Below are 15,800 nucleotides of genomic sequence, written 5' to 3'. Positions count from 1 at the left end.
TTCATTAAACAGGAAAACCGGTCTTTATCAACCTTGTGTTGATAAAGACCAGTACAGTTGTACAGTTGAATGGAAAGGCAAACTATCTTTATATTCTCAGACCAGGTTTCCTGCCTGTGGGACCTACTGGGTCTTTATTCAATCTTAGGTGAATGTAAACATGTGATTGTCATTATTCTGTAACAAAAACTAAGCCAAAATGCAGAAACTTTGTACAGATCTAAGGGGGCCAGATGATTCAGTAGCTTCCACAACCATCTTTATCAGCAACAACTTGAAATAAACTCTTTAGTTTAACTGGTCCAACTGAAGTGTCTGGGAAGCAAATAATGAACCTTCTACTGCCACGCTTGACACGTCATGTTAGGGCTGCACGATTCTGGACAAAATGAGAATCACGATTTTTTTGCTTAGAATTGAGATCACGATTCTCTCACGATTTTTTTCCAATATAAAATTTATTGCACTTATTACTTTAACTTTGCAACAGCTGAACAAAAATATAATAACAATAAACATCTCTTGTCTTCTTTACACAAACCTTTGAATAATTTAAACAATAATAACAATTTTGAACAATATTTGTTCCTCCCTGAGTTGAACACCCTTTCAGAAAGGGGACTTGTAACAGATCCTGTAGTTCTGAGGCAACAAATTATTCCTCTGGCTGCTTTTTGCTGTAACAGCTGACATTGAACATAAAAACAATAAACATCTCTCTTGTCTTTAAATAATTTTAACAATAACAATTTTAACAATATTTATGTGCAATATGTGTCAGGTGATGAGAAAGGTAGATGTTTCTCCAAATGTAATCCACAATCATTAACAAAATATAACAAACATGACAACATGATAGTTGACCATGACAGGACTACAACAACCTAGAACATAGGCCTAGTCCTTTTTTATGCAGCCATCTTTAAAAAAAAAAAAAAAAAAAAAAAAAAAAATTTTTTTTTTTAAATCGTCGTCATTTGGAAATGAGATCGCGTTCAAGCATGAATCGAGATCGCGATTTTTTAACGATTAATCGTGCAGCCCTACGTCATGTTAAGAATTTGTGTTGACTTCCTATGCGCTGCTGTGCATTATGGGCATTTATCTTCACCTTGTCGTCCGTCCAAAGAACATTGTTCCAGGAGTCTTTTGGTTTGTTCTTTCAAAGTCTTTGCAAACTTCAGCCGTGGTGCTAAATTCTTCTCTTCAGAGTGAGGAAGCTCCTGTCTTCCTCCTGGCAACCCTACGCGACAAACGGCACTCTTTTAGTTTTGATCTCATTGGGTTGTGGTGAACTTTTACATTTGGCATGCTAACTGAAGCCTGTAGCGTCTCACGTAGCGTTCTGTTTTTTGTTGTTGATTTTTTATGTATTTCTCTGATCAGTCTGACTTTGAGCTGCACTTGCTGGGGCACCCGCTCCGGAGAGTTTAGCAACTGTCCTCAGTTTTCCTACTAGGGCTGTTCGATTAATCGATTTTAAATCGTAATCGCGTTTATGTAATTAGAACGATGTTAAAACGTGAAAATCGTAAAATCGATTTTTCACTTTTTTTTTTTTTAATTTTAATTTTTTTTTTACCTTGTCTGCATACATATTAATGATTGATACCATATTAATGATTGATGGAAATAGCTCTCAATACCTGCGACAAGTGCCCCATGGGAGAGGCTCTTTAGTGTAGGAGGGGGCGTTGTAACATGCCACCGGGCATCCCTCAAGCCAGATGCCGTAGACCGGCTCGTGTTCCTTGCAAGAAACTTGCAAATGTGAATAGCAAATGTAATGACTGACATTCCACACCTCTACCTCCTTCATGGGTTGCATTATTATTTAGCATGCAAAGACCCAGTTTAGTTTAATTAGAAAATGTCTTGTTTTATTTAATTGGAAATATAACTTACTGTATGTTTGCAAGTGTTGATTTGCTGATTTTTTTTTCAGAGATAAAACTTTATATTTTATTATATTTTTTAAAACTTTTTTTCAACTTATTTTACAGAGTTTTGCACTTTATTCATTCATTTTTGGTTTAATAAGAGCAAAGTTTGCACTTAAAGCCCAATGGGGCAAATGTTCAATAAAAAAACAGCATATTTGAAATCATTTCTTTGCCTTTTGTCAATTCACAAAATAATCGTAATCGTAATCGAAAATCAGATTTTGAGAGAAAAAAATCGAGATTTTATTTTTGGGCAAAATCGAACAGCCCTATTTCCTACTAGTGAATAATCTTTCCAACTGTGAATCCTAGACTCTTAATAGTTAGGGTTTTGGTTTACCTCTTGTTGAATAATAAATGTCATGTGCTGTTGTATCTACTCAGTTGTAAGACCCAGTCAGGACCAGGTGGGTTTTCTTCTTCATACATTGAAATTAAAAGAATATGCAGTTCTATATTTGTATTTTCTTATTATTAATTAAAAAACAGTACATAAATTGGGTTTGGAGAACAATGGAGGAGTAGAATACACATGTGCTGATCCAGTTTTCTGTGGTGACAGCTAGAAGGAGGTGAAAAAGCGTCCAGGATGGGTAATAAAGTCTAGAGGCCACTTGCCTGATCTGACCTTATTTGCAATCCTGTTTGTCCTTCCTTTGTTCATTCACATTCATTTTCTTTGTCTTTTCTCTCTTGTCATTGCTCTCTCTTGCCACAGTGTCTCACGCAACAACCTGTCTCCTTTCTTTGTTCTCATCTCTCTACTCAAATGAGAGATCTTCAGTAAGTAAGTCTAGGAATCTTTTTCAGCCAGCGGGTCGGGCTCGGATTTCTCTTTCTGTCTCTGTTGTGAGTGTGTGGTTCAATATTTCTGTTTCCATTTACCTTGTATGCAATCAGAACTCTGCTTGAATAAAACACACACACACACACACACACACACACACACACACACACACACACACACACACACACACACACACACACACACACACACAGAAAACGGTGGGGGTTTTGTTTGCCTCAACACCACATTTGAGTGGAATCTGTCACATTAGGGAAGCTTTCCTGTCATATTGTCTGACTTGTGTGACATTTTTTGTGTCTGTGGCAACAAACATAACCCGCACGCACACGCTGCCGCTGTTTTTCAGACTGTATAGGACTGTAATGAGGCATGCTTCTGTATCGCCCAAGTGTAAATAAGCGGCAGGAATGTCGGAAAGAGAAATGACAGCAGCGGCGTATGCAGATGTAACACATTTTTCAAACCACTGCCTCTCCACATTGTTCCCTTCTCCAGAGCAGGAGAAAGGAAAAACAAACACCTTTTTTTTGCCCTCCAATTCAGTTATTTTTGCTGCATACGGCGAGGTGATACCCTCTCTGGGAGGCACAGAGAGGCAGAGCATCACATGGTGGTCTGCATTGATAAATTGTTGATGCTTGGACTCAGGATATGGTCATTTCACTTGCTGACTAAAAGAAAGGCACCAAGTTGTGTGTTTTCATGAGAACTTTTGTAGTCATTTAAACAGAGGTGGGTTGTAACGAGTTACATTTACTCAGTTACATTTACTTGAGTAAGTTGTGGGAAATTTTGTACTTTTAGGAGTAGTTTTGAATCACTATACTTTTTACTTTTACTTGAGTAGATTTGTGAAGAAGAAACTGTTCCTCTTACTCCGCTACATTAGGCTACGTTGAGCTGTTACTTTTCTTTTATCCCTTTTATCCACGTACGTGTCAATCTCATGACATCACTGAGTGATTCTTTGGGAAAAATGTTTGAGTCTGTGTATATGTGACAAAACATGCAAACACACACACACACACACACACACACACACACACACACACACACACACACACACACACACACACACACACACACACACACACACACACACACACACACACACACAGTTTCTATGAGTTCATGTTGTTCTAGTTCTGCCTGGTTAAAAAAGAAAAGTACAAAAGCTTGAAATTTTGTGCTACTTGTGCTTAATTTATTTTTTTATTCTGTTATTTTATTTATTTTATTATGTATTAAAGTACTTTAATTTACTTAAAGATTATTTTTTATTATTTTTTATTTTAATTAATTTCCCTGAAGATGATTATTTTGTACTTTTGTCTGTTTGAATCGTTGTGTTAAAAAAATAAATCAGACGTTACTCAACAGTTACTCAGTACTTGAGTAGTTTTTTCACCAAGTACTTTTTTACTTTTACTCAAGTAATTATTTGGATGACTACTTTTTACTTCTACTTGAGTAATATTATTCTGAAGTAACAGTACTTTTACTTGAGTACAGTTTTTGGCTACTCTACCCACCTCTGCATTTAAATAACGAAAAAAAAAAGTCTGCAAGAAGAGCTTCAGAAAGTTAAGGGTGTTACCAAATGGGTAAACAATATCCCAGCAATCTCATTATTGGATGGTGGCTTATGTTTTTAGTTCTACCTCTCTGCAGTTGTTGCAGGCTAACTTGTATTAGTCTGCTCTGGATGTGGTTGGAATACGGAGGCTGAGTGGTTTTATTCCAATTTATCCTGACACAACAGACACACACCGCCTAGTCCAGAAAAAAAAAGTCATCACCTGCATTTAATTAACCAAATAGCTAAGAGTCTCTTACTGCTAAAGCACTGCATCCATGTGGTTCTGCTTCAACTTTATTTAAATATTCTGAATACATTTGGGAGATATTCATTTTGTCAATATGGTTTTTGAATGCTGCTTTTCAAGGATATCATCATTTCTATGCAGGACTGTGTTTATGCAAGCAATTATTTCCAATAACACTTCGTCAGCAATCCCAGTGTTTGACTAAAGTTACTGCATACAGTTTATTTTGTCTCTCCAGTTCAGTTTTTTCTGTTCCGAAGCCAGAATTCCTTTGTTCATCGCGCTTTGACATAGGGCTGGGCGATATATCGAGATTTTAATATATATCGATATATTTTCAAACACGATATGGTACGAGACAATATCGTTTTTATCGATTTAAAAAAAAAAAAAAATTTTTTTTCTTTTTTTTTTACTTTTTTTTTTTTCTTTTTTTTTATGATTTTGATATAGCTTATTTAGTGACAAATTGACTTGAATGTTTTATTTGAGATTTGCACAAATGTTTAGTTTTTTGCACTCCTGTCAACCTCAGTGGAAAAGTCTGCCTGTTACTGTCTACATTGTATTAATTGCAGTGTATTTTAATTTAATTGTTATGCAGGAAAGGGATATTTGTTTTTATTTTATTCAAGAAGCATTTTTATTCTATATATGCAGGCAGTTTATTTTATTTCATTTGTTTTATACATGTTGATATTGTGCAGACCTCTGTTAATAAAGGTACCTGTGTGACATTTGGCACGAGGCTTTGCATAGAACTGACTGTTTTTTTAAGGGTTTGCCTCAGAAAAAAATGAAGCTAACAGAGATGCTATGCTATAATGCTTTGGGGGAAACCCCAATTATGGCACAGAAAAAATATCGATATATATCGAGTATCGCCATTCAGCTAGAAAATATCGAGATATGACTTTTGGTCCATATCGCCCAGCCCTACTTTGACAGCAAGACATTAAAAAAGTTAATGAGATAATTGTATCGACCAACAAGCATCCAGGCTCCAAAACAGATTCTCCCATCTCCATACGTTAAAAAACACTTTTTAGATCACGGTCGATATGAACTTGGATGAGCATAGATATACTTTCTTGATGTTATTCAAACCTGCTCATACCACTTTCTTCAGTTACCAAGGAAACCACATTAGACATATCAATTACAGTAATGTCACTAGCGAGAGAGAAAGGGCATACCTCAACTCTCTCATACCCTCAAACAATCTGTGTGTGTGTGTGTTTGTGCGTGCTCTCTCACACACTTACTCTTTCTCCCTCCCTCTTTTCTATGCCATCTCCCACCCATCCTCTCCCCTTCTTTTATCCGCTGGCTCTCTCTCTCCCTCACTCACTCTCTCCCCCTCACAACATTTGCTTCCTGACAACCTCTGCCAAAGGACTAGCAGGCACTTCACATCCCCAGATTCCATCACTCGACAACGGCCTGGAAGAAAATACTGAGAAGAGAGGAGAATGGGGGGAGGGGGGGGTGCTTTGCTAAAACTTTAGCCCAAGTATAGTGGAAGCTCGGATGTCCGTGTTTCAGCCCGTAGCCGGAGCAGGGAACGGTCTTTCAATGAGGAATATGAAAGTTTGACAGATTCCAGGAGACTGAAGAGCAGTACCTGTTCAGTCAAGTGAGCCGTTATACTTTTCAGAGTTGTTATTGTTTGCAGAATCGGATCTTGTTTTCAAGTTAGAATACTTGAGATTGGCCAGAAGTGGATGAAAGTGCAGAAGAGGGTGGAAGACAACTCAGGTGGGCTGAGGTTGGACGAGCTGCTCGGGTTGGGTGCGTTCCTGGCCAGACTGGGGCCAGCCCGACCCGGCTCCGAGGCTCGGTGCTGGGCGATGACACACTGCCCACCCACAAGATGCTGAGCTTGGATGGCTTGGAGATGATCGCTGTACTGGTGGTCATGGGTCTTTTCATCAAAGTCTTGGAGCAGTTTGGGATGTTCGAGCCTGTTGGTGGGGAAGGTAATTAACTTTTCTCCTGTGTAGCAATGGGATTATTATGATAAATAAAAGCCTCCGACTAGGGCTGGGCGATATATCGAGATTTTAATATATATCGATATATTTTCAAACACGATATGGTACGAGACAATATCGTTTATATCGATTAAAAAAAAATATTTTTTTTTTTTTTTTTTTTTTTTTTTACATTTTTTTTTTAAAATGAATTTGATATAGCTTATTTTGTGACAAATTGACTTGGATGTTTTATTTGAGATTTGCACAAATGTTTTGTTATTTGCACAACTGTCAACCTCAGTGGAAAAGTCTGCCTGTTACTGTCTACATTGTATTAATTACAGTGTATTTTAATGTAATTGTTATGCAGGAAAGGGATATTTGTTTTATTTTATTCAAGAAGCATTTTTATTCTATATATGCAGGCAGTTTATTTTTATTTCATTTGTTTTATACATTTTGATATTGTGCAGACCTCTGTTAATAAAGGAACCTGTGTGACATTTGGCACGAGGCTTTGTATTAAAACTGACTGTTTTTTTAAGGGTTTGCCTCAGAAAAAAATGAAGCTAACAGAGATGCTAACAGAGATGCTAACAGAGATGCTATGCTATAATGCTTTGGGGGAAACCCCAATTAAGGCACAGAAAAAATATCGAGATATATATCGAGTATCGCCATTCAGCTAGAAAATATCGAGATATGACTTTTGGTCCATATCGCCCAGCCCTACCTCCGACTTTAGGATGTCGTTGTACAGCTCCACCTCGGGTGCATGAGCGCTTATATCTGCTCCCGTCCTATGTTTCGGAGTGGGATTCAGTCCTATCAGAAGGTTTGGGTTACCAGTGGGCCATGCAACACACTCTCCCTCCATCTCCCTCCCAAACACACACACGCATACAGAGTAACCTTAGCTGTGTGTGTGGCCTTTCTCTGCCCCTAGGGTGTGTGCTTTTACCTTTCAATCGATAACATTATGGACAGAGTGGGTCTGAGTGCACTGTAGAGGCTTACTGAGGGAGAGTCAGCCTTACTCTTATACTTGCATTACCTTATAGTCTTTATACCGGGATGTATAAAGAGAGGAAATATGGCCTCACTAGAGATGATAGGTCAACATGTTTTATGGTTTGCTTGTCTGGAAATGTCATAACCAACTTAATTCACCTTGTAGGTCATTCAGTAAATGACTGATTACATCGGCACCGTGTACAGCAGACAGAACCTAATGGAAGTCTTCAACGATATTTTAAAGAAGATGACAGACAATTCAGAAATGACGCTCACAGATTTAGTGTTTGATCAACAATACTACTATTTTCTGATTGGGGCTTGTAGAACACATGAAATAATAGTTAGTTTCTTTTTTTTTTTAAAGAACTGAAGGGAAAACTCCCTGTCCTGCTCTGGCTCACATCCAGGGGCTGTCAGCATGCAACAAGGCCTCGCTTGATCCATCTGATCAAGATGACTCATGCTGTGTCCAATCTAATAAACACTATTCACTAGGGATGGGCGGTATGGACAAAAAAATGTATCACGATAATTTCTGGCATTTAACCCAATAACGATAAAAAAATACCAATACAAAAAGTGTCATCAACGGGAATATTTCTTTCTTTCAGACTAATTTCTTTCTTCTTTCTTTCTTTCATGCTCATTTCTTTCTTCTTTCTTTCATGCTCATTTCTTTCTTTCTTTCTTTCTTTCTTTCTTTCTTTCTTTCTTTCTTTCTTTCTTTCTTTCTTTCTTTCTTTCTTTCTTTCTTTCTTTCTTTCTTTCTTTCAGGCTCATTTCTTTCTTTCATGCTCATTTCTTTCTTTCTTTCTTTCTTTCTTTCTTTCTTTCTTTCTTTCAGGCTCATTTCTTTCTTTCATGCTCATTTCTTTCTTCTTTCTTTCAGGCTCATTTCTTTCTTTCTTTCTTTCTTTCATGCTCATTTCTTTCTTTCTTTCTTTCTTTCTTTCTTTCTTTCAGGCTCATTTCTTTCTTCTTTCTTTCAGGCTCATTTCTTTCTTTCTTTCTTTCATGCTCATTTCTTTCTTTCTTTTCTTTCTTTCTTTCTTTCTTTCTTTCAGGCTCATTTCTTTCTTTCTTTCTTTCTTTCTTTCTTTCTTTCTTTCAGGCTCATTTCTTTCTTTCTTTCTTTCATGCTCATTTCTTTCTTCTTTCTTTCTTTTTTCTTTCTTTCTTTCTTTCTTTCTTTCTTCTTTCTTTCTTTCAGGCTCATTTCTTTCTTCTTTCTTTCATGCTCATTTCTTTCTTCTTTCTTTCATGCTCATTTCTTTCTTTCTTTCTTTCTTTCTTTCTTTCTTTCTTTCTTTCTTTCTTTCTTTCTTTCTTTCTTTCTTTCTTTCTTTCTTTCTTTCTTTCTTTCTTTCTTTCAGGCTCATTTCTTTCTTTCATGCTCATTTCTTTCTTTCTTTCTTTCTTTCTTTCTTTCTTTCTTTCTTTCTTTCTTTCTTTCTTTCTTTCTTTCTTTCAGGCTCATTTCTTTCTTTCATGCTCATTTCTTTCTTCTTTCTTTCAGGCTCATTTCTTTCTTTCTTTCTTTCTTTCATGCTCATTTCTTTCTTTCTTTCTTTCTTTCTTTCTTTCTTTCAGGCTCATTTCTTTCTTCTTTCTTTCAGGCTCATTTCTTTCTTTCTTTCTTTCATGCTCATTTCTTTCTTTCTTTTCTTTCTTTCTTTCTTTCTTTCTTTCAGGCTCATTTCTTTCTTTCTTTCTTTCTTTCTTTCTTTCAGGCTCATTTCTTTCTTTCTTTCTTTCATGCTCATTTCTTTCTTCTTTCTTTCTTTTTTCTTTCTTTCTTTCTTTCTTTCTTCTTTCTTTCTTTCAGGCTCATTTCTTTCTTCTTTCTTTCATGCTCATTTCTTTCTTCTTTCTTTCTTTCTTTCTTCTTTCTTTCAGGCTCATTTCTTTCTTTCTTTCTTTCTTTCTTTCTTTCTTTCTTTCTTTCTTCTTTCTTTCTTTCAGGCTCATTTCTTTCTTTCTTTCTTTTCTTTCTTTCTTTCTTTCAGGCTCATTTCTTTCTTTCTTTCTTTTCTTTCTTTCTTTCTTTCAGGCTCATTTCTTTCTTTCTTTCTTTCTTTCTTTCTTTCTTTCTTTCTTTCTTCTTTCTTTCTTTCAGGCTCATTTCTTTCTTTCTTTCTTCTTTCTTTCTTTCTTTCTTCTTTCTTTCAGGCTCATTTCTTTCTTTCTTTCTTTCTTTCTTTCAGGCTCATTTCTTTCTTTCTTTCTTTCATGCTCATTTCTTTCTTCTTTCTTTCTTTTTTCTTTCTTTCTTTCTTTCATGCTCATTTCTTTCTTTCTTTCTTTCTTTCTTTCTTTCTTTCTTTCAGGCTCATTTCTTTCTTTCTTTCTTTCAGGCTCATTTCTTTCTTTCTTTCTTTCTTTCTTTCTTTCTTTCTTTCTTTCTTTCTTTCTTTCTTTCTTTCTTTCTTTCTTTCTTTCTTTCTTTCTTTCTTTCTTTCTTTCTTTCTTTCAGGCTCATTTCTTTCTTTCTTTCTTTCTTTCATGCTCATTTCTTTCTTTCTTTCTTTCTTTCTTTCTTTCTTTCTTTCTTTCAGGCTCATTTCTTTCTTCTTTCTTTCAGGCTCATTTCTTTCTTTCTTTCTTTCATGCTCATTTCTTTCTTTCTTTCTTTTCTTTCTTTCTTTCTTTCTTTCAGGCTCATTTCTTTCTTTCTTTCTTTCTTTCTTTCTTCTTTCTTTCTTTCAGGCTCATTTCTTTCTTCTTTCTTTCATGCTCATTTCTTTCTTCTTTCTTTCTTTCTTTCTTCTTTCTTTCAGGCTCATTTCTTTCTTTCTTTCTTTCTTTCTTTCTTTCTTTCTTCTTTCTTTCTTTCAGGCTCATTTCTTTCTTTCTTTTCTTTCTTTCTTTCTTTCAGGCTCATTTCTTTCTTTCTTTCTTTTCTTTCTTTCTTTCTTTCAGGCTCATTTCTTTCTTCTTTCTTTCTTTCTTTCTTCTTTCTTTCAGGCTCATTTCTTTCTTTCTTTCTTTCTTTCAGGCTCATTTCTTTCTTTCTTTCTTTCATGCTCATTTCTTTCTTCTTTCTTTTTTTTTTTCTTTCTTTCTTTCTTTCATGCCCATTTCTTTCTTTCTTTCTTTCTTTCTTTCTTTCTTTCTTTCTTTCTTTCTTTCTTTCTTTCTTTCTTTCTTTCTTTCTTTCTTTCTTTCTTTCTTTCAGGCTCATTTCTTTCTTTCTTTCTTTCTTTCAGGCTCATTTCTTTCTTTCTTTCTTTCTTTCTTTCTTTCTTTCTTTCTTTCTTTCTTTCTTTCTTTCTTTCTTTCTTTCTTTCTTTCTCTCAGGCTCATTTCCTCAATGTATCGTTTTTACCGTGAGATACAAATTCTTACCGTGGGGAATTTTTTTGACGGTTTATCGTGAACGGTAAAATATCGCCCATTCCTACTATTCACACTTGCTGATTTCACAGCAACAAAAGAATAGCTGGGATTCTTATCTCAATGCTCTGTATTCTTTACTAGATTTCTCTATACACTCCAGACAGACAGCTGTTTTATCCTACTTGTTATTCTAGGTGGGACTGATCTTGCAGTTTTGCTGCACGTCAGTATCCTGTGTGGAAGTACAGAGGTAGAATAGGGGGTTGAAATTGATTCCCTGCTGTCAGCCTAAGTATTCACAATGCACACATCAATGCGTGTGCCCATCAATGTGGATGCTCATTGATGTGGTGCTGAGCCATCGCTGTTTGATCAGAGTGAATATCCAAAGAGTAACGGCCGTAGCTTTAAAGGGAACTCTTTTTAACACCAATATAGCATGGCCGCTGTGTGAAAAAGATACTCTGACAGCAACTTGAGGTTGACTTCTCACATTAGTTCTGACTTCCTCTACTCCAATTTTGAATCGTTACATAGGAATCAGCCTTGCAGTTTAATTGGATAAAGAGAGGAAATATAAAAAATGTTGCTCTGATAGACTGTTGTGGATGCAATGTTTTAAGAGGCACTCTTCATCCTTGATGCACCTGCTGGACGGCACCCAAAAGAGGATGCCAACAAATCCCTTATCTCAAAAAGAAGAAGGAAAAATATGAGTGTGTGTGTGTGTGTGTGTGTGTGTGTGTGTGTGTGTGTGTGTGTGTGTGTGTGTGTGTGTGTGTGTGTGTGTGTGTGTGTGTGTGTGTGTGTGTGTTTGTACAGTATATATTATAAACAGTGTTGCCCATAAATTTGGAGTAAAACATTTTTTTATCTCTTCATGAAATGATCGAAAATTAAGGCTTGAAACGGTTGTGAGATGTTTTTGGGCAAAAGTGTGTGTGTGTGTGTGTGTCTGTGTGTGTGTGTGTGTGTGTGTGTGTATGTATGTATCCACACACACACACACACATGTAAATATATGTAGCGAGATTTACATCTTGCACTCTCAGCGGATGTGAGTGACCTATGATTTGAGGTCAAGTGCTTATATATATATATATATATATATATATATATATATATATATATATATATATATATATATATATATATATATATATATATATATATATATATATATATATATATATATATATATATACTACTTTGACTATAAGCCGTTAGTTTTTTTAAACACTTTGAACCCTTTGGCTTTAACGATTTATCGATTTTTCTTTTTTTTGAGTTCTTAGAGCCATATTTTGTGAAAGTCCAGTCTTAATGTGTACATGTGGGTGTGTGCCAACTCCTCTGTGAGTACTTAAGCTAATGAACTTTTTTAATGGAGGATCTTCGTCCAGTTGCGAGGATGACTGATTGACTGTTGTTCTAAGTGTATCTGCAGAGTCATGCTTTTGTATTAGTATGTGCAATATACTTCCATATACTCACATAACTCCCTGTGCAAGCTTTGCCATGTGAGCATCAGCTTATGTCCTGATGCTGTTCATATATGTCACTCGCCAGTTGATCTATAACTTTCTGCATTTTGGTGTGAGTGAGACTGTATGTGAGTGTGAAATAAAGACACTTGTTGCTCATTAATTTACAGAACAGTGTTGTTTACCCTAAGCTAACAAAACACGCAAATACATCCTTTGAATGAAACACATTTTTATGGAGAAATAGAAAGGAATCACTGAGTATGCTCTCTCTTCTGGATGTTTATGAGGTAGCCTACTGGTAGATTTAAAGCGTAATGGCTAATGACCATGGAGAGTGTTCTTTGGGAGTTTATGAGGTGGATACTGATGTTCTTGGTGCTGCTGATGATTGTGTGCTTGAGAGAAAAGTTTCTAACAACTCAGCCTCCACTTTCCTCTTGTTTCAGAAGTTGACATAGTTACATGAAAAAGAAGGTGTCAGATTAATCAAAGTTTGAATTAAGTTTCGTTCTTATGAGTATCAGAATCAAGTCAAGTCAGAGAGCTGACTGTGTTTATCGTGACATTCTTTGACACGCAGGAGGTTAAAACTGCTGACTTCCTGGTTGGTCAACTGAACCATTGTCTTTAGACACATCTGTGCAAAGCCTCACAGAGTTCTTGTTTGTCCAGAAGGAGCTCATTTATTGACCCTTCATGTTGTTTCAAGACTTTAAGCTGACTGTTGGTTATCACATGTTAACAGATGACAGCGAAGCCCTTCCTGAGTTTGAGTTGTCCAACAAATACCCCATTGTCAGTTTGAACCATTTGTTCAAATACTCCAAAAGAGGGACTGTTTTAGTTGACCCCTTGACCCTTTGTGTTTTAAGGATGTCTGTTTGTTTCTTCATACCAAGCCTCTTCAACTGAAAAGTCATCTGTCCTTTGTCCATTCACTGTTCCAAATATGGTCAAGTTTCCTGTCAGTTTTACCAATAAAAGCGCCAGCTCTGCAGACAGCCAGTTGTCAGAAGGCCGACGAGTTCGAAGAGAGGGCCGTGTTGCCCTACAGCTCCTCAGACTTCTCTCCAACCTTCTGCAGAAGGCATTGAAAATCATTTCTAACAGTTTCCGGTGTCTTTTTCTAAAGTTATTAATATTGTGATGACTTTTGAACCTAACAGAAGGTACACATGTTGTCATTACTAAGACTTTATGTATCTGGAGATGATTCAACATAAAAAAAGTTAATTAACAGGTTTCTAAATGACTCAATCTTCACATCCTCAGGTCATCAAGCGGGCATGACATCACACTATGTCATTATTTATTTTACTTACGCTAAAATGCACAATCACTGTGGATAAAAATGAAGGACACCTTTATCGCTCCTTTAGGAATTAGACTAATAGCAGCCAGATGCTGCTAATATAATGCATGTCATCCAAAGTCAGATAACCTCTATAAAAGCAAACATTGTGACATTCTAAGAGAGCAGTTGTATTTGCTTTAATCTGTTGGAGCCACTGACTGCAAATACTGTAGGAGATCAGAGTCATTTTAATAATCAGTGCTTCATTTGTTTGTTCATTCATTCATTAAATTATATTCAGTACAAAATCTTCTCATTGGAATTTGTTGTATGTCACTTTATTCCCTCCTTTGTTTACCTATTAGCTAGATTTACATCTTGCAGTCACCCAGTGGATGTGAGTGACTTATGGTTTAAGGTCAAGTGCCCACGCTGTTGTCTTCAGCTTTAGTCTATTCCTGGTCTCTCACATCTTGAATGAAAGGTGTGGCATCTTTCCATAAGGACCACAGCCTTTCTCAGTCTTTGATTATGGCGTAAATTGACTTGGCAGAGGGTTTGATGAGCCGGAGAATGCCAGGGACATGTTCAAGTGCTGCTTCATCAATTCTGCAAGGTCTTTGATACTCTTATTTCTCATATCGCTCCCTCTCTGATTTAATGGGGTGTGAGCCATATGCCAAAACCAACTTGCAGAATGTAATTATTTAGTTTTACAGTAATGCTTTGCATTCATTTTTCTGTGTGTGTTTTAGGTTTGCATAGGAATACAAATAAATCAGGGGTTTAAGGTGAAGTCAAATATCAGGGATTCTTGTTCACTAGTGGAGGATATAAGAGTCTAAAGACACACAGGTGGTCCGGTACAGGATTTAAAGTGATACTGACATCCTCTTTTGGTTTAAAAAGAGTTGAATCAAAAGGCAAAGCTGTGGATTTACTTGTCAGTCTTCTTTGCTACTTAAACCTAGGGTCACAACTAGGAATGGGTGATATTTTACCGTTCACGATAAACCGTCAAAAAAATTCCCCACGGTAAGAATTTGTATCTCACAATAAAAACAATAAATTCCTGTTGATGATGTTTTTGTGTAAAACTGATTTATGGTTCTGTGTTAAATCCATGCACAACGTATGTGAAGGAAGGAAGGAAGGAAGGAAGGAAGGAAGGAAGGAAGGAAGAAAGGAAGAAAGGAAGGAAGGAAGGAAGGAAGAAAGGAAGAAAGGAAGAAAGAAAGAAAGAAAGAAAGAAATGAGCCAGAGAGAGAGAAAGAAAGAAAGAAAGAAAGAAAGAAAGAAAGAAAGAAAGAAAGAAAGAAAGAAAGAAAGAAAGAAAGAAAGAAAGAAAGAAAGAAAGAAAGAAAGAAAGAAAGAAATGAGCCAGAGAGAAAGAAAGAAAGAAAGAAAGAAAGAAAGAAAGAAATGAGCCAGAGAGAAAGAAAGAAAGAAAGAAAGAAAGAAAGAAAGAAATGAGCCAGAGAGAAAGACAGAAAGAAAGAAAGAAAGAAAGAAAGACAGAAAGAAAGAAAGAAAGAAAGAAAGAAAGAAATGAGCCAGAGAGAAAGAAAGAAAGAAAGAAAGAAAGAAAGAAATGAGCCAGAGAGAAAGACAGAAAGAAAGAAAGAAAGAAAGAAAGACAGAAAGAAAGAAAGAAAGAAAGAAAGAAAGAAAGAAAGAAATGAGCCAGAGAGAAAGAAAGAAAGAAAGAAAGAAAGAAAGAAAGAAAGAAAGAAATGAGCCAGAGAGAAAGAAAGAAAGAAAGAAAGAAAGAAAGAAAGAAAGAAAGAAAGAAAGAAAGAAAGAAAGAAATGAGCCAGAGAGAAAGACAGAAAGAAAGAAAGAAAGAAAGAAAGACAGAAAGAAAGAAAGAAAGAAAGAAAGAAAGAAAGAAAGAAAGAAAGAAAGAAAGAAAGAAAGAAAGAAAGAAAGAAAGAAAGAAAGAAAGAAAGAAATGAGCCAGAGAGAAAGACAGAAAGAAAGAAAGAAAGAAAGAAAGAAAGAAAGAAAGAAAGAAAGAAAGAAAGAAAGAAAGAAAGAAAGAAAGAAATGAGCCAGAAAGAAAGAAAGAAAAAAGGATAAATTTACGTTTTTGTGTAACAAACATGGTGGATCT

The 15,800-nt window shown here is 35.9% G+C and overlaps 1 protein-coding gene across 3 annotated transcripts in view; it reads left to right on the top strand.

Annotated features, from left to right (window-relative positions):
• Positions 1 to 15,800, top strand: part of LOC133464038 (Kv channel-interacting protein 2-like) — a 180,872-nt gene that overhangs the window by 128,382 nt on the left and 36,690 nt on the right. Inside the window, exon 1 of one of the 3 annotated variants that reach the window (XM_061745978.1) lies at positions 6,192 to 6,556. The exons of the other annotated variants lie outside the window; for them this stretch is intronic. Coding sequence (XP_061601962.1) covers positions 6,451 to 6,556 — 106 coding nt within the window. The 5' untranslated portion in view covers positions 6,192 to 6,450. Of the gene's footprint in view, positions 1 to 6,191; positions 6,557 to 15,800 lie in introns of those variants that run through there. 3 annotated transcript variants of the gene reach the window in all.

Source organism: Cololabis saira, chromosome 17 (genome assembly GCF_033807715.1).
Source record: "Cololabis saira isolate AMF1-May2022 chromosome 17, fColSai1.1, whole genome shotgun sequence".
NCBI lineage: Eukaryota > Metazoa > Chordata > Actinopteri > Beloniformes > Belonidae > Cololabis > Cololabis saira.
Note: the sequence above shows the minus strand (reverse complement) of the source record. Positions and strands in the feature narration are given on the sequence as shown.